We start from the raw sequence: 17,655 nt of genomic DNA on the forward strand, positions 1-17,655 counted from the left end.
CAGGCTGTACCCGGGGCCTGTGCACTCCTGCTGCAGCTGGCCCGGCAGGCCGGCCACCAAGGCTCTGAGCTGCACCGTCTCCAAGGCTTCCCAGATGGCTTGGTCCGTGTGCTCCTGCAGCATGTCGAGGTTCATCCGAAGGGAGCCGGGGAACAGGGTGGGGTCCTGGGAGGAGGGGGCAGCGGGTCAGAGCCGCGCCCCGCCGTGCCTCCCGCCTCTGCCCCCCTGAGCCCCAGGCCTCACCTGGGGGATGACCGTGATCCGGGACCGCAGCGTGTGCAGCCCCACGTGGGTGACGGGGACCCCGTCGATCCAAATCCCACCCTCGGCCGCCTCCAGGAGCCGCAGGAGGCCACCGGCCAGGGAGGACTTCCCGGCCCCTGTCCTGCCTATGATGCCCACCTGCCAGGGGAAGGGAGGGCGAGGCTCGTTCCGACCGGGTCTGCCCAGCAGCAGGCAGGCCACGGCCCGGAGGGTCCCCGCACGTCTCTGCGCCGTGTTTCCCCTGCATCTGAGATACACACCCATCTATCCATTATCCTTCGAGCATCCATCCATCCGTCCACCTTTCCGTATGTCCGTCCCGTTCCATCCACCCTTCTTTTGTACGTAGCTCTCTGTCTTCTCCTCATCGTGACTCATCTCCCCCCCGCCACCCCCCCCGTTATTCTGTCCTTCCCTCCATCTGCCCATCGTTGTTCCCGCCCCCATCCATCCTCAGCCTTTACTCTGCGTTCTCAATGTCCACCACTGGCTGGAGGTTCTATACTATTATTTGTTAAAGAAGTGAATGAATCATGGGGCATCTGCGTGGCTCAGTCGGTTAAGCGTCCGACTTTGGCTCAGGTTATGATCTCATGGTTCGTGAGTTCGAGCCCCGCACCGGGCTCGCTGGTGTCAGCGCAGAGCCTGCTTCAGACCCTCTGTTCCCCTCTCTTTCTGCCCTTCCTCCATGCTCTCTCTCTCAAATATAAATAAACATTAAAATAAAGAAGTAAATGAATCGTGTCACCCACTGTACGACAGGCGACTCTTCGAGGCACCAGGAATACAGAAATGGAGCCCTTGCTCCACAGGGCTCAGGGTCTGCCCTTGGAAATAGTGCACCTGAGCCAACTTCATTTGAATACAGTGTGATGAAAAAGCCGCCTCTATAATCAAACTCTGTACTTGAAGCTACCTGGGATAGGGATTGGTGGGGTAATCTGAGAAGGCTTCATGGTGGAGGCGATACTTAAGTGGAATCTTGAAGGATGAGTAGGAGTTTGGGGAGGGGGAAGATTCCAGGTACCCCCCCCCCTCAGAGGGCAGCACTATGTGCCCACCTGGCCCCGTGAGGCAATGCTCCACAAGTGTTGGCTAAGCCCTGGCAGGGCAGTGCATGAAGACTTGGGCAGGGCCTTGAATGCCAAGCTCAGGAGTCTGGGCTTTACTCTAAGGGAAGCTGGGTACAGGTGGAAGGTCTCAAGCAGGGGAATGTCATGCCCGAATAAAGATCACAGGAAAACAGACTAGAGGTGGTTAAATGGGAGGCTGGGGGCTCCAGTGGGGGCCTGGAGCAGTGTAGGGGAAGGCAGGAAGGAAATGCAAGTGGGTAGGGAGTCCACAGGACTAAGCATCTGTCAAATGGCACAATACTAGCACTTCTTCACAGGGTCGTTGTCAGAGTAAAAATGCACGTGATAATGAAAGCACTGGTAAACGTTTCTGTAGCCCTTGCTATGTGCCAGGCACTGTTCCAAGCAGTTTACATGTCTTAGCTCAGTGAAACTTCACCAGAGCTCTGTGAGACTGACATGGTTAATTTCCACTTTACAGATGGAAAAACTGAGATCAAGACATGCAGTGACCTGCCCAGGGTCAGCCGTGGCAAAGCCAGGAACGGAGCCCGTGCAGACCAGAGAAGGTATGTGGGACAGTCAGCCCTCTGCCCCAGCGCTCACATCAGAGACAAAGAGAAAGAAGGTGGTCAGGGAGACGCCTCCTTAGCCAGGATGCCAAGGTGGGTGGGTGGTGGGTTTCACCAAGATGGCGGCAGGTCTGGGGAAGATGGTAAGTTTGGTTAGGCTGTGGTGGGCCTCAGGGACTTCACACTGAAGTCGGGTGTGGAGGAAGCATTTGATGCTCAGGGCCTCGACCCTGGGCGATGCCCACCCCGGGCCTGGCCTCCACGAGGAGGAAGGTGTGGGAGAGCCGCTCACCTTCTCTCCGGCATGGATCTTGAAGGACACACCCCGAACGGCCAGTGGGAGCTCAGGTCCGTACCTCAGCCCAAAGTTCCGGAACTCGATCTGCCCCCCTTGAGGCCAGGGGGACAGATCTGCACAGGTGGGTAGCCGCCAGGGGGCCTGGGACAGCAAGGGGGCACAGGGTCAGAGGAGCCTCTCTCTAAGGGGTCTCACAGAATGGGCCACCTCTTTGAACTTCAGTTTCCTCTTCTGTAAAATGGGCGTTATTTATAGCTATTTTACAGAGTTGTTGGGGACATTGGAACATAGCAGAGCTAGAAATAAATGATATCTGAGTTATAAAAATAGCGATGGTATTGGCTACTCGATTTTCATCCTTCTTCTTAGCCACTATTAATTGTCAAATAATATTCTCTCTTCCTCTACAAGGGGTAGAATAATATTCTCTCCTTGGTCTACGTGAGGAGGGCAAGATTGTGCAGTAGGGGGTCATTAGCTGCCGTTTGCTCTTCCTGTGACCTTGAAGAGGTCCTCCATCCCCTTGAGGTGAAATGGGGCCAGTAAGAGCAGTGGACGTGTACAGTGTGCCCGACACCAAGTCCTTTCTCGCGGGATCTATTTGACCCTCGCACTACACCCCACTGTCGCCTTGCCATGCCACGCTCCTGCTACTGCGGTCTTGCTGTGATGTCTCCGTAATGTGGCTGTTGTGTTGCTATTCTACTGCTATGGCGTTGCTGCTACTTACGGCCCCTTCCCACTCAGAACAATGACCTGCTTTGCCCAAGCAAAGAAGCGAAGGAACCAAGCTTTCCCCTGGCTCCAGCCCCCGCACTCTTAACCATGACTGCCGCCTCCATGTGGGGGCTCTAAAGCCCATAGCAGATGTAGAGCTGGGTCCACACCCCCATCCCCATCTTCCACCCATCACCTCCTTGGGCGTCTTGACATAGTCCTTCATCCGCTCTACCGACACGATGCTGCTCTCCAGGTCTGTCCAGCTGCGAACGGCCCACTGCAGTGTCTGGGTCACCTGGTGGGGGAAGACACCTCAGGCTTGCATCAGCCGCCCTGGGGCAGGGGCTGGGAGGGAGGGGGAGGGAGGACTGGGGAGGCAGGACTTGGGACAGACAAGGGGATGGGATTTGACTACAGCCAGCAGGACTTTCCTTCAGTAGAACTGGAGTATGCAGAGTATAGAAGCTTGTCCAACCCATCCGGATATAGGTGGGAAGATAGGACCAGAGAGGGTGTGCAGCCCTCCTAAGGACACCCAGCAGGACCCAGGCCCGTGGACTTCCATTCTGAGAGCTTCTCTCTCCTGATTTCCCATCATTTTGCCTCAATGTAAAATGAAGATAATAATAGTATCCCCGATGTGGTTGTGGGCAGAATTAAATGACTTAATATTTATAAAGCTGTTAGAACAATTCATAAAAAAAATGCTACTTACATGTATCTTTTTTTCCTTTATAGATATCATGACCCGACATTACATATTGTTATTAATAGTTAACAAAATTTAGCAATACACTGGAAATGGACTCTATGTACCTTATCTCAACTAGGCTTTACAACGTCTGAAGTGAAGAGATTACTGCCTCATTTCTCAGATGAGCACACTGAGGCTCTGCAAGGGAAGACTCTTGCCGAGGTCCCTTCTATATTTTCTTCACTGGTTGGTAGTTTGGACTTGGGTCCTTGAGGTCCTACTAGCTGAGTTCTATCTGTCTTGGGGGAAAGGGGTACCTGGAGGGCGGCGGAAACAGAGAAGCCCACAAGGCCGGCGCTCAGGTGGGCCTTGCTCAGCACAGCACACGTGGCGGCCGCCAACACCAGCACGTTCCCCACGAGCTCCAGGTTCGTAGCCAGCCACCTGCAAGGGGAGGCAGGTAATAGCAGGATCAGGGTTGGCGGTGGGGGGCTCATTTGCAGGACTCGTTACTCTGGGCACAAGAACTGGTCATTGTACCAACTTGAGTCCCACAGGGGTCCCGGCAATGGTCTCCTCCACACCCCAGGCCCCACCCAAGCTCAGTGGATGGGGAAGTCGATGCCTTTCTGTCTTAGCTGAGCCCAGCTCAGAGCCTGGCACACAGCGGGTGCTCAAGTGAAGTTTTGCCTTGGTGCCGATTTTCTGTCCCTGGGCTATGCTCGGCCATTTCCCTTGGGGTCCCCATGCCTGGACCTGACCTCCATCTTCACGTGGCCAACATGTTATCTTCATGCATGGGTTGGGTCGAATGTCACCTCCCCCAAAAGCCTTTCTGAACTGCTCCTCCCTTTCTCTCTAACGAGTCACTGATAACTTCCTTCATAACAGTTACCACTCCTTATAATTAGATGATTTAATCAGCCCTTGACCATCAGTCTCCATCAGTAGATTGTGAGCTCTATGAGGGCAGCAGCTTTGTCTCGTTCATGACTCTGTCCCCAGTACCTAGCACAGGGCCCAGCATGTAGTAGGTGCTCAGTGAATAATGAACTGAGTAAATGAATAAATAGGCACCTCCTTCTACTGCATTCCTACTCTATCATTCATTGATTCATTCATTCAACAAACATACTGACCATCTACTGTGTGCCCTGCCTGCTGGAGGTGCTGGGAACACAGTGATCCAGTTTAAGAATCCGTCTTCAGGGAGCTCTGGGCTTTACTACATGAACATCTAGTCCTCCTAATAACCCTACAAGGTGAGGTATTGTCCCCATTTGGCAGATGAGGACACTGGGGCTCAGAAGAGTTAGGTACTTGCCTAAGTCCACTCACTTAAAAGTCTTTGAAGCTGCATCACCCTGATGGATGCCCAGAAGCATGAACCTCTTCTAATAGGTCATGGCAGTTTTCAGCAAACCAACCAGCAAATGAATACATAAGTTGCTCCCTAGATCATGGGAGGGTCCCTTTGTGCTTTCAACCTCAGTTTGCCCATCTGTGGAATGAGGCAACATCTGGCTCCTTACAGTTGAGAGGATTAAATGAGACCTGCCATATAGACCATGGAAATCACTGGGCCTTGCACAAGGTGGGCGCTTTCTCAGTGTGCACAAGGTCTTTCCTCCTTGGGCTAGGACCCCAGGAAGAGGCAGGGCAGGTCACCCAGAAGGCATATGGGAGTGAGACGCTGCCCACAGCCACACAGCCTGATAGCCTCAGCTGGCCAGGGACCTGGGGCATAAAGGAGAAGGGAATTCACGTTTTTTGAGCACCTACTGTATGCTTGGCCCTCTCCACACCAGATTGTCTGGATTCAGATCCTGACTCCACCACTTCCTCGCTGTGCAGCCCTGGGCAAGTTCCTAAATCTCTCTGTGCCTGATTCACCATCTATAAAACAGTCTCTGTCTCATGAGTTGTTAACTCATGAGGACTGAATGAATGAATCCATATGGAGAGCTCAGGACTGTGCTGAGCATACAGTAAGCATGTTACAAGTATTCGCTGTGCGTGTATTTAATCCTCACAGCCACCCCATGAATGACCCCCGCTTTGACACATGAGGCTCAGAGAGGTATGTAACTTGCCCAGGGTCACCCGGCTGGTAAGTTGCAGAGCTGGCATTTGAGCCCATGTCTGTCTATGCTCCAAGCCTGCATATTCTTGCTTAGTAATGAAAAGAGGCTGAGGATGCTTATGTGGCTGCTCTATCACCAAAGCAACAGAGGCTGATTCAGTGGCCTCGGAACAGAGGCTTCTTCCCTTGTGCTGACATCTGTACTTCCTGCCCGCCTGCTGCTGGGGAGCCCTCAGGCCAGACTCCATCTGCTCGCGGTGCAAGAGCCAAGTGCACCCATGCGGTAGAGCTTCAGCTTTATCCCTGACTTGCTGTGTGACCATGGGCAGGCCACTTGATCTCTCTGGCCACATAGCTGACTCTGCGTCTCACTCTCTGGGAACACGGATGTATTACAGGGTCTTCCCTGCCCCCAAGCTTTGCCTACCTGTCAGCCACCAGGCTTGGGAAACTGACTCTCTGGGTTTCATCCACGTGCATGTCATTCTGAGCCACAAAGGGGCACTGGGCCTGGAAGGCTCTGACCACCGTGATGCCCTGGAACGTCTCGGCCATATGGGAGCACACGGACGAGTGCCTGGCGGACTCGAGGCGTCTGAGCTGGCATAAGCTGGCCACGTACAGGCTCTGAAGTGGGACAGGTAGGGGGAGAGAAGTCACAGACATGGAGAGGGAGTTTGAGAAGCACAGGGAGCCCCAAGTACAGGCTTTCAGACCAGGCTCTGTTACCAGCTTGCTGTGTGACCTTGGGCTAGTTGATTCCCCTCTCTTGGAATCTCTATTTTCCCTACAGAATCAGAGTTATGTGGTTCTTTTTAAGAAGATCCCAGTGGGGTGCCTGGGTGGCTCAGTCAGTTAAGCATCTGACTTTGGCTCAGGTCATGATCTCATAGCTCATGAGTTCAAGCCCCCCATCAGGCTCTGTGCTGACAGCTCAGAGCCTAGAGCCTGCTTCGGATTCTGCGTCTCCCTCTCTCTGCCCCTCCGCTGCTCATACTTTGTCTCTCTCTCCTTCAAAAATAAACATTATAAAAAATTAAAAAAGAAGAACCCAGGAAGCTCCAAAACCCTCCAGTGCCTCACCCCAAAACTATTAAATCAGAATCTCTGGTGGTGTCACCTTGGCCTTGGTATTTTTTTTTTTTTTATATTTTTATTTATTTCTAGGAGAGAGAGAGAGACAGCGTGAGCAGGGGAGGTTCAGAGAGAGAGGGAGACACAGACTCTGAAATAGGCTCCAGGCTCTGAGCTGGCAGTCAGCACAGAGCCCGATGCGGGGCTTGAACCCACGAACCGCGAGATCATGACCCAAGCGAAAGTCGGATGCTTAACCGACTAAGCCACCCAGGCGCCCCTTGGCCTTGGTATTTTTAAAAAGCCTTCTGGGTCATTCTAATGTACAGCCAGGATTGAGAAACCACTCACCCAGTGTGAGTGTCTCTTTCCCAGCGCTCAGACCAGCCATTGTGGGGATAAAACCATAAAGGACAAGGAAGGCGGTTGGCCAAGTGGAATCCACTCACTTAACTGGAGGCTACCCGCCCGGTGCCCAAATGATCTGTGGGGTTATCTGCTCCGAGGCTGCGAGCTGTGCGCAGGCGGGAAGGATGTGCATCTGCTGAACACCCAGGCTGTGTGCCAGGCTCGTTACAAATAGAGTTTATTAATGTGAGGTGGGCACCAGTGTCCTGCACAGTTTACAGGTGAGAATACCTGAGGCCCAGAGGGATTAAGCAGCTGGCCCAGGCCTCTACAGCAAGCAAGGTGCAGGGCCTGGATTCAGACCCACTCTGCCTGACCCTCAAGCTGTCCCTCCCCAGGTCAAGAAGACATGGAGAAGACAGTGGTGACTGTGGTTTTTGTCTGACTACAATGTTTTTTTCTATTCTATCTCTGATTACCTGGAGTGGGGGTGGGGAGTATTCACCCGTGGGAGCCGATCATGGAGGAGGTAGCGTGATGCAGCCTTGCCAGTCCGAGCACGCTAACCCTTTGGTCACTGTGATTAGCTCAGGGATGGACACAGGCCCCCAAACAGGCTGGCCCAACCTTCCCTGGGACTGATACATGAATGCGAAGCTGGAGTAAAGGCCACTTTGTGTTGGGGTTGCTGAGGGGGATGCTGTGAGGATAGGGCTGCCACAGACCCAGCCCTAGATAGTGTGTGCAAAATCAGGCCATCCAGTGCTAAAGCCCATGGTTCTTAAACATTAGTATGCATCCAAATTATCTGGAGGGTTTGCTAAATCCCAGATTTCTGGGCTCCATTTCCACCATGTCTGAGAGTCGGTAGGTCTCGGGTGGGGCCTGAGAACGTGCATTTCTAACTAGCTCCCAGGTGGTCCTGATGCTGCTGGCCTGCGACCGCACTCTGAGATCCGCTGAACCAAGAGACGGAGAGAGTGACTGCGTCCCCGTGACAACTGGCTCATTGCACTTGAGGAATGTAAGATGTTAATTTCCGTCCTTTTGTTTAAGCTAATTTAAGTCCGGCTCTGGCAACTGCAAGAGTCAAACCTGATACAACACCTTGAGACCTCGCAGTGCCTTCCTGGTTTCCAGATAACCGGAGAACGGGAAGCTGATGTCAGCAGCAGCAGCGGGACGAAATGTAAGAACTCAGACACGGACATTTGGGAGACAGTGGTGAGTAACAGGTATTAGAAATAAACTGCGGTGCGCCGCCTGGGTGGCTCAGTCGGTTGTGCGTCCGACTTGGGCTCAGGTCATGATCTCACGGTTCGTGGGTCCGAGCCCCGCGTCGGGCTCTGTGCTGACAGCTCAGAACCTGGAGCCTGTTTCAGGTTCTGTGTCTTCCTCTCTCTCTGACCCTCCCCTGCTCACGCTCTTGTCTCTCTCAGAAATAAAGAAAACATTTTTAAAAATTAAAAAAAAAAGAGAGAAATAAACTGTGGTGTCTGCCTCTGGGAATTCTTCTAGGGGTTCATCCACTGTGCAGAACCTCTTACGCCAAATGCTGCCCAGATACGACAGCCTGGCTGAGGGGACCGAGCTGGCCCCAGGGGCCCCCCCAATCTCGCCCTACCTGAAACCCAGCATAGAGGACCAGCAGCGGCACGATGGCGACAACGGCCAGCGGGGTGGCCACCGTCACCACCAGAATGACCTCCAGGAGTTCAAAGGCATAAATCAGCAAGGACCGGAGTTTGTCTGGGATGTCCACATCTACTGTGTCCGTCTCCTTGGAGAAGCGATTCAGCAAGTTCCCGACGGGTGTCCGCTCAAAGAAGCCAATGGGACACCGTGCCACATCCCACAGGAGCCTCCGGAAAAGCAGGCTGGATGCCCGGATTCCTGCTAGCAGCACCATGGCCATGGAGGCAAACAGCCCAATGGCTGGAGAGAGAGCCGTGCGTCAGAGCATGAGAGCTGAGGCCCCTGGCCGTCATGGGTGTCCCTTGATGGGACCCGCCTGCAGTGGGTTGGACGGTGTGCCCCATCCTGCAAACTCATGTCCACCAGGAATCTCAGAATGGGACCTTATTTAGAAATACGGTCTTTGTAGCCGTTTTCACTGAAAGATTTTGAGATGGTAACACCCTGCACGTAGGGCAGGCTCTAAATCCAATGGCTAGTGTCCTTGGAAGAAGAGAAGACATCCAGGACACAGGGACGGAGGTGATATGAAGACAGAGGCACCGAAGGGGAGGATGTGCGAGACCCCCAGCAGAAGCTAGGAGAGGGGCAAGGGACTGTTCCCCCGTCAGAGCCCCCAGGAGGGACCAATCCTGCCGATAGCTTGTCTTTGGGCTTCTGGCTTCAGGACGCCGAGAGATTTAGTTTCTGTTGTTCTAAGCTACCAAGGTTGTGGTCATTCCTGTCAGCCCTAGGAAACTGATGTACCCCCTCCTCCCAAAGCCCTTGTGCTTGGAATGGGGCTGACCTCACCCCCTGTTTCTGCGGTGGGGCAAATTGTATCCCTGGCCCATCCAAACCACTGCTGTTGGTCTGTTCCCACCCAAGTCCTCAGCTGCCCCAACATCTGGGGGCCAAGATTCTGCATTTGCTGAGGGGTCTGGCACAGACCGAAGATTCCAGAGAGGAGGGATGTGCCCTGTCCCCCACTCCCTCCAGCCTTATCTAAGGATGCATCTCTGCACTTAGGCCCAGGATGCGTGCACAGATGTCCAGGAAGGACAGGGTGAGCCAGGGACGGGCAGCCAGGAAGCCCTGAGCACCTGGGATGGGGCTGGGGGGGTGGAGGGTGAGAAAGGCTGGCAGGCGGTACCTTGGAGGCAGCCCAGGAGCCCGAAGACCCAGCCCCGCAGAGCCGCCTGCGTCTGTCGCCCGTCCACGGTGGGGTCGTCTGCCCACAGGCTCAGCCAGTAGTTGCGGCAGAAGGAGGCCACTTGCTGGCAGAGGAAGAGGAAGAGTGCGTAGAGGCACAGTGGGGCACCTATGGCCCGTAGGTAGGTCAGGTGCATGCTGGCCTTCACCTGTAGCACAGGTAGGGGAGGTGGGGCAGAGAGAGGCCCCGGGGAGAAAGGAAGGGAGGAAAGGCCAGGTGAGGCTCTCAACAGGGTGGACGGAAGCACGATGCAGACCTTGCCTGCGCTCCTTTGGTCTCTACCACCTGGAGCACCAGCTCTCCTACGGGCCCCACGCAGCCTCAAGACCCCCTTCCTCTGCAGAACCCCCAGAGGGCCAGCGGGAGCCTTAAAGCCGTGGCACACTCTGGCTTTGGTGTGATTTACTGAACACATACTACAGCACAGACGTGTGTCCCTACCCCCATCATAACTCCCACCTGGCAGATAAGGAAACAAAGGCACAGAGAGGTTAAGACACCTGCTCACGGTCCAGCTCCCACGAATCTGAAGTTCTTCTGGAAACATCTGGAAACTTCTGGAAACATCATCCTGACCCCATCTGGCTGTTGCTGACCTGCTCATGGCTTTCTCTGGCTCTCAGAAGAAATTCTAACCTTCCAGTCTGTCTCTCTGACCTTCTCTCCTACTCAGTATCTGCTGGCCTCATGGGATCCCTTTCTTTTCTCTGGTGTCCCAAACTCCTTCCCACCTCAGAGCCTTTGCGCCTGCTGTTCCCTCTGCCTGGAATGCACCCCCCCCCCCCCCCCCTGCACCTGCTGGTTCCTCTTTTTAGGGCTTAGCTCAAGCATCACCCATTAGAGCATATTAGTCCAAGCAGGTTCCTGACCCTCAGTTGGTTGGTCCTATCTCATTTCCCTTCTTTATTTTTTTAATCATTATCTGATATTACCTTGCTCATTAGCCTAATTATTTGCTGACTGTCTCCCCCAACTAGTGTGCAATATCCACCAAAGTAGAGACACTGCCTGCACATAGTAGGGGTTCTGTAAATGTTTTCTGGGTGGATGGGTGGGCGGGATGCTGGGTGGTTGGGTGAATGGGTGAATGGAAGGGTGGACAGGTGGGTGGATAAATAAATGAGTGAGTCTGTAGAAGAGCAGGTGGATACATGAGTGGATGGATGGATTCTGGAAGGATGGATGGATAAGTGGGTAGATAGATGGGTAGATGGATGGATACATGGAAGATGGATGGATGGATGGATGGATGGATGGATGAATGGATGGATGGAAGACAGGTAGATGGATGGATAAGTGGGTGGATGGATGCATACATGGAAGATGGGTGGATAGATGCAAGATGGGTAAATGGATGGGTGGGTGGATGGATGGATGAGTGGATAAGTGGGTAGATGGATGGATGGATGGATGGTAGGTGAATGGGTGAATGGCTGGATGAGTGAATGGGTGAGAGGTTGGGTGATGGATAGATGAGTGAGTAGATGGGTAGGTGGTTGGATGGGTGAGTAGGATGGATGGGGTGGGTGGTGAATAAGTAGAAAAGTAGGCAGACAGAGGAATGAACAAGTAGGTAGCTGAGTGGATGGGTAGACAAAGCATCATAGAAGAAAAGAAGTAGCACAAAGTTTAGATTCTGACTGACCTAGATTTAAGCCCCAGGTTGGTCCCTTACTAGCTATGAGAACACAGACAAGCTCTCTAAGACCTCAATTTCTTCATCTCTAAAATGGGGCTATCACCATCTAATTTTAGGGTGATTGTGAGCTTTAAGAAATGTGAGGTGTCGGGGCACCTGGGTGGCTCAGTCAGTTAAGCGTCCGACTCCGGCTCAGGTCATAATCTCATGGTTCGTGGGTTTGAGCCCCACGTCAGGTTCTGTGCTGGCAGCTCAGAGCCTGGAGCCTGTTTCAGATTCTGTGTGTCCCTCTCTCTCTGTCCCTCCCCCGCTCATGCTCTGTCTCTCTCTGTCTCAAAAATAAATAAAAACTATAAAAAAAATTAAAAGGAAAAAAAGGAAATGCGAAGCGTCTACAGTCCAACCTGGCACACAGTAGGTGTTCAGTAAAGTGAGTCTCCCCTTGCCTCCCTGCCCTGCACTGTATCTGATGGGAGGTCTTGAGCCCCGGGAGGTAGGCAGCTGTGGGAGTGGACGCAGAGCAGAGGGGGCAGCTGGTGGTTACCCTGCCGTGCTGGACGCCATCCTCTCCTGTTGACCATCCTGCCCATGCAGGGTCATCCAGGGGAGCTCCTGGCTGGGCCTTCGAAGGGACGCTGTCCTTCTCAGAGACCAACATCATGGGCCTGTCATTGAGAGGAGATGAGGACACATCAGTGTCTCTGTCCACGGGCCGTGGCACCCAACCCTCATGGCCACTGGTAGCCAGTGAGCATGACATACACTCTCCACTCGTGCATTCATTCGCTCACTCATACAGCCCGCATCCGGGGCACCCTCCCTCCACGGTGGCCCGCCAAGTGCCACCTCTTACCCCAGAGGCGAGGAAGCCTGTTCTCCCGGTGCCGTTTCATTGAGTGAACTTATCTGCCCCGCTTTGGAAAGTGTTTTTCAGAGCTTTCGTTTTGGCCTCAGCATTGCTACAATCATTATACCCCTGCTGTTTACCCTCAGATCTGTTAGTCCAGCTTGGGAGAGTGTCAGTTTTGTGCAATTCAAATGTTGAGGACTTCTTGGATGTTCCTTCCGTTTGCGGATGAGTGGGCTGCCTTAACTTTAAATGTGAATTGCCATCTGGTGTCTGTGCCTCAGTTGCTTCAGCTGTAAAATGGGGTTAGTCTATGTCTGTCTGTCTAGCTACCAATCCATCGCTTTCCCCAGGGATCAAGGTCCCGCAGTAGTTCCCCAACAACTGTCACTTAAGCTCATACTTATGTCCACTGCCCAGTGGTCTGCTGTTTGGTTTTACAAAGTCACTTTCCATAAAAAGGGAAGGTACCAGGTGCGTGGGTCCCGGGGCAGCAGACAGCCCCACAAGGAGTCCAGCCATGGCCTGTCTAGAAGGGGCTGGAGACCCGGGGACAGCAGGGCTCCTGGTGACCCCCACCCGTGTGCTCTGGCCTGCCCCCAGTGACCCCACGCATGTAGACTCAAGCCCTTTGTGTAGCAGGCCTGTCAAATGACGAACGACAGGGCCGGGCACATCATTAACAATATGGCGCGGACCCTTCTCCGGAGCCGGCCCTGCCCCTCTCTGGCAATGAGGCAGCCTGGCAAACTTGAGGGCATTCATCATATCTGAGGGCAAACTGGTCATCCTGGGAACTGGCCACATGAGGACTTACTCATTTTGGCCAATTGATGGTCACAGAGCTTTCGGTGAGTCAGCCCGCCCCTAAGCCTCAGGGCGGCCCCAGCAGCTGTGGGTCCAGAATGGTTTTGGCTGCCCTCACCTGCCCGCGCCACGGCTGCGGACACAGCAGTGCTTCTGCAGCCTCAGTCTGCGCCCTCCCCGGCGATCAGCACCGCAGCGGACTCACCTCTCGGGTCCACCCGCGGGCCTCCCGCTTCCGGAGGGGCCTCTGGGGTCCTTGGCATCAGTCGTGAGTTCTGTTTCTGCAAGGTTAAAGGGGTCTTGTCACGTGATGGGTGCCAGCATTCGGGGTCCAGGCGCTGGCGTTGACAGCCACGGGCTATATGGCCTTCACTTGTCTGAGCATCTGTTTCCCATGATTTGGCTCCTGCAACCTCTCTCAGTCCCCGCTGGGTTCTTCCAGGACCGTTATTCATTGAATCATTCATTCATGCATTTGTTCACTCAACAAATATAATTGTGCACCTGCTATGAACGTGGGGCTGGAAAACAGTAGCAAACACTGTGCACGGAAACCTGTCCGGTGTCCCCCGATAGCCTTGCCTGAGCAGTTTCTTGTGTCTGGAATGTTCTTTTCCAGGTAACTCCCACCCAACCTCAGGGGTCACCTTCCTCAGGAAAGACCCCACCTCTGACCATCCTCCAGGTCAGGGGGGCTCCATCTTCAAGCTCCAGGATGGAGACACTGTGAGTCGACGCTTAGGACTTCTCAGGGTGAGCCAGTGTTCAACAGATGTTTTCAGAAAAGGGAGAGCCTGGGGCTGGGGGCACCTGGCTGTGAGTCCTTGTTCACGGTGGCAGGGGTGGGGGGAGAGCAGGGAGACCGCCTACAGCCGACTAATGAAAGAGCGCATGCTCTGCGGTCAGGTTGCTTGGGTTCAAATCCCAGCACTGCCACCTATAAGCTGTGTAAACTTGGGCTAGTTCCTTCACTTCTGGGCCTCAGTTTTCTCAGCTGTTAAATGGATGTAATTATAGCACCAACCACACAGACGCGCTTAGCACCATCCTTGAAGGTGTCACTGGCTCTGCCTCAGAGGATTGGGTGGCCTCTTCAGAGAGCTCTCTGCCTCCAAGCCTGGGCCCCCACGAAGGCTGTGGCCAGAGCCTTCTCCTCAAGAGGGGACAGGGGCCGCAAGCCCAGCCCATACCTCCATCTCCTCTATCTCCTGGCCTTCTGGCTGCGTTCAGAAGGCCCACCAGGGCCCCCTTCCTGTGTAGAAGCTCCTGGAAGGAACCCATCTCTGCAATGGCTCCATCTTCCAGCACCACGATCCAGTCAGCCTGGGGCAGGACGTGCAGCGTGTGGGTCACGAGAATCCGTGTCTGGGCACAGAAGAGGTAGAAGTTACACTGCTGTGCGTGACTGGTCACCCAGAGCTGGGGGCTTAGGGGCAGGCAGTGTCCTGGGGCCATGTGTGGGAAGAGCTCCCCTTCTTGCTCTCCTGCTCTTTTTGTCTACGTCCCAGGAGAGAAATAAGGAGCTTCTTCACCCTGTGTCCTGAAACAAGTAGACACAGGGTTCCCCTGAACCTGGCCGGTGACCTGAGGAAGAGCTGGAGTAGTTTAATTGCAGACCCGTGAGCAAGAAGTAAGTGCTGTTGCAAGCCACGGAGATTGGGGGTGTGTTTGTTAGGCAGCAATATCAGAGCAAAAGCTGACCACTACAAAGAGGAAACCTGGACGTGAGGAGAGCGGTTGGGTTAGGGCTTCCCCTGCCTTTGCCCTGTGAACTTTGACACATGTTCCCAAACGTACTGTTTCCCGGAGCAGCCCGCCAGGCCCGATGACCTGGTTGAAGACCTGCTGGCCGACGTGGGCGTCCAGGGCCGCCAGGGGGTCATCCAGCAGATACACAGCGGCCTTCCTGTACACGGCGCGGGCGAGGCTCAGCCGCTGTTTCTGGCCCCCGGAGAGATTCATGCCCTGTGGCCACAGGAGAGGGCCCGGGGCCTGGGCTCACATCATGCTCATCAGAGTGAGGGTCAGCTTCCAGGTTCAAACACTTGATCTCCCCACCAGCCTCCACCCAGCCTCGCTTCCCCCCTGCCAGCCAAGCTTCCCGGGGAAGCTACGTCCCCTCCTCCCACTCACTTCTCCTTGAGTCTGGCTTCTGTTCTCATTTCTCCACCGAATAATAGTCTTCCTCAGGGACACCAGGCACTTCCCTTTGCCCAACCCAGTGGTAACCTTTCAGTCCTTATTTTCTTTCCCTTCCTTCCTTCCTTCCTCTTCCTTCCTTCCTTCCTTCCTCTTCCTTCCTTCCTTCCTCCCTTCCTTCCTTCCTTCCTCCTCCAGACCCCCTCCTGGGCCCTTTCCTCTTCTCTCCAGGAAACCCACTCATTGCCTTAATGGTAGCTCTTAGTTTTTCACTATCAATGGCTTAATCCAGAGGCAAGCAAACTTTTTCTGTAAGGGGCCAGACAATAGCTATTTTAACCCCAGTCTCTGCTCCTGTCATGCAAAAGCAGCCACGGACTGCCGCTGAATGCATGGGTGTCACTGTATTCCCATAAGACCTCATTTAGAAGGATACATGATGGACTGGACTTGACCTCTGGGTCATACTGTGCTGACCCCTGCCCCATCTCCAGCTCCAGATGCACAGATCCTGTCTGTTGGATGTCTCTACCCCAGACCCTTTGGTGAAGCCCAGAAGGGAGAAGCTCTTTGAGCAACGTCACCCAGAAAAGCAGGGCAGGGCAGGCCAGGAGCCCCGGTCTCCTCACTCCTAGTCGCTGAGAGCCCCTTGCCACCAAACCCCGCCACATCTCTCTGCCTTTGTCTCTATTTTCAATCATTCAGTCGTCAACAACTATTTATTGAGCACTTACTACGTGTTTGGCCCTGAGCTACACTTGCTGTCTGTCCCATTTTCTTGTCTCTTTTTGTCCCTCCCACCGCGTGGCCCACACGCCAGTGAGACGAATGGCCAAGGGCGCCAATGCCTTCCCGCCACGAGAAGGCCCTGAACCCTCACCTGCTCCCCAGTTTTGGTGTGGACCCCTGCGGGGAAGCTGCACACGTCCGGCCACAGGGCACAGGCCTGCAGGACCATCTCCAGCCACACGGGGTCCAGCTCCTGCCTGAAGCACACGTTCTCTGCCACGGACGTGTTCTGGACCCAGGCCTCCTGGGGCACGTAAGCCACGGAGCCCTAAAATACAACTCACTTCGGCTAAGAGGCTGATCGGGATGGGGCCAGGGGCGGTTTTGAAGTAGGAGTGGGGAGGGGCGAGCAGGAGAGGGGAGGAGGGGGCAGGAAGTGAGGGGGGAGGNTCACCTTGATGGTCACGGATCCCTCCACCTTTGACAGCTCCCCGAGGAGGGCGGAGAGCAGAGAGGACTTCCCTGCCCCCACCGCACCCACCACGGCCAGCAGTCGCCCCTGGGGCACAGTGAGGTTTATCCTGGCAACACAGGAGGGGAGGTGTGTCCCGGCGCAGGGCCCAGTGCGGGAACTGGTGAGCCTGACAGAGCCGGCCTCTCCGGGTGGCGGCCCATCCTGAGGTCGCTGTGGGTAAGTGTGAGCTGTCCTTCCCTCTCACAATCCCCGTCCAGCCCTATTGCCCCGCACACGTGCACAGTCACATACACACGTGCACAGTCCCACAAGCACACACGTGCACATGCGTGCACACACATGCGCAGTCCCACACACGTGCACACACACACATGTGCACAGTCCCACAAGCACATGTGCACACGCACACATGCACAGTCCCACAAGCACACACGTGCACATACACACATGTGCACAGTCACACACGTGCACAGTCCCACTAGCACACACGTGCAGTCACACATGTGCACAGTCCCACTAGCACACACGTGTACAGTCACACACGTACAGTCACACAAGTGCACAGTCACACATGTGCACAGTCGCACAAGCAAACACGTTGAGTGCACGCAGGCATTACCCCCCCCACAGGCACACTCCGCAGTCATACACACACACACATGCACGCCATGCATACCACACATGTGCAAACACGAGGACACATGGACATGTGTACGCACACACAATGCATGCACATGTGCACACATTCACACACACATACACGTCTATATGTGCACACACCTGCACGCACATATGTGCACCTGCAGACACGTGGGTACACACACACACACGCACACACACAGTTTACTGTGGCAGGAGGGCAGCCTGGCCCCTTGTCCAGGGTGTGCNCGGACATGTGTACGCACACACAACGCATGCACATGTGCACACATTCACACACATACACGTCTATATGTGCACACACCTGCACGCACATATGTGCACCTGCAGACACGTGGGTACACAC

The 17,655-nt window shown here is 54.5% G+C and overlaps 1 protein-coding gene across 1 annotated transcript in view; it reads right to left on the reverse strand.

The window, feature by feature from the left end:
• ABCC6 (ATP binding cassette subfamily C member 6) overlaps positions 1–17,655 on the reverse strand; it is a 47,698-nt gene that overhangs the window by 3,225 nt on the left and 26,818 nt on the right. The window contains exons 16-29 of the mRNA XM_077773249.1: positions 16,629–16,755; positions 16,326–16,502; positions 15,104–15,271; positions 14,497–14,671; positions 13,512–13,587; positions 12,197–12,317; positions 9,954–10,161; positions 8,751–9,061; positions 6,132–6,331; positions 3,939–4,065; positions 3,121–3,222; positions 2,202–2,348; positions 244–402; positions 2–165 (exon numbers count right to left, since the gene is read on the reverse strand). Coding sequence (XP_077629375.1) covers positions 2–165; positions 244–402; positions 2,202–2,348; positions 3,121–3,222; positions 3,939–4,065; positions 6,132–6,331; positions 8,751–9,061; positions 9,954–10,161; positions 12,197–12,317; positions 13,512–13,587; positions 14,497–14,671; positions 15,104–15,271; positions 16,326–16,502; positions 16,629–16,755 — 2,262 coding nt within the window. The remainder of the gene's footprint in view (position 1; positions 166–243; positions 403–2,201; positions 2,349–3,120; positions 3,223–3,938; positions 4,066–6,131; positions 6,332–8,750; positions 9,062–9,953; positions 10,162–12,196; positions 12,318–13,511; positions 13,588–14,496; positions 14,672–15,103; positions 15,272–16,325; positions 16,503–16,628; positions 16,756–17,655) is intronic.

The sequence above is a fragment of the Crocuta crocuta genome, unplaced genomic scaffold (assembly GCF_008692635.1).
Source record: "Crocuta crocuta isolate KB4526 unplaced genomic scaffold, BGI_CrCroc_1.0 scaffold16, whole genome shotgun sequence".
In the NCBI taxonomy this organism is placed as follows: domain Eukaryota; kingdom Metazoa; phylum Chordata; class Mammalia; order Carnivora; family Hyaenidae; genus Crocuta; species Crocuta crocuta.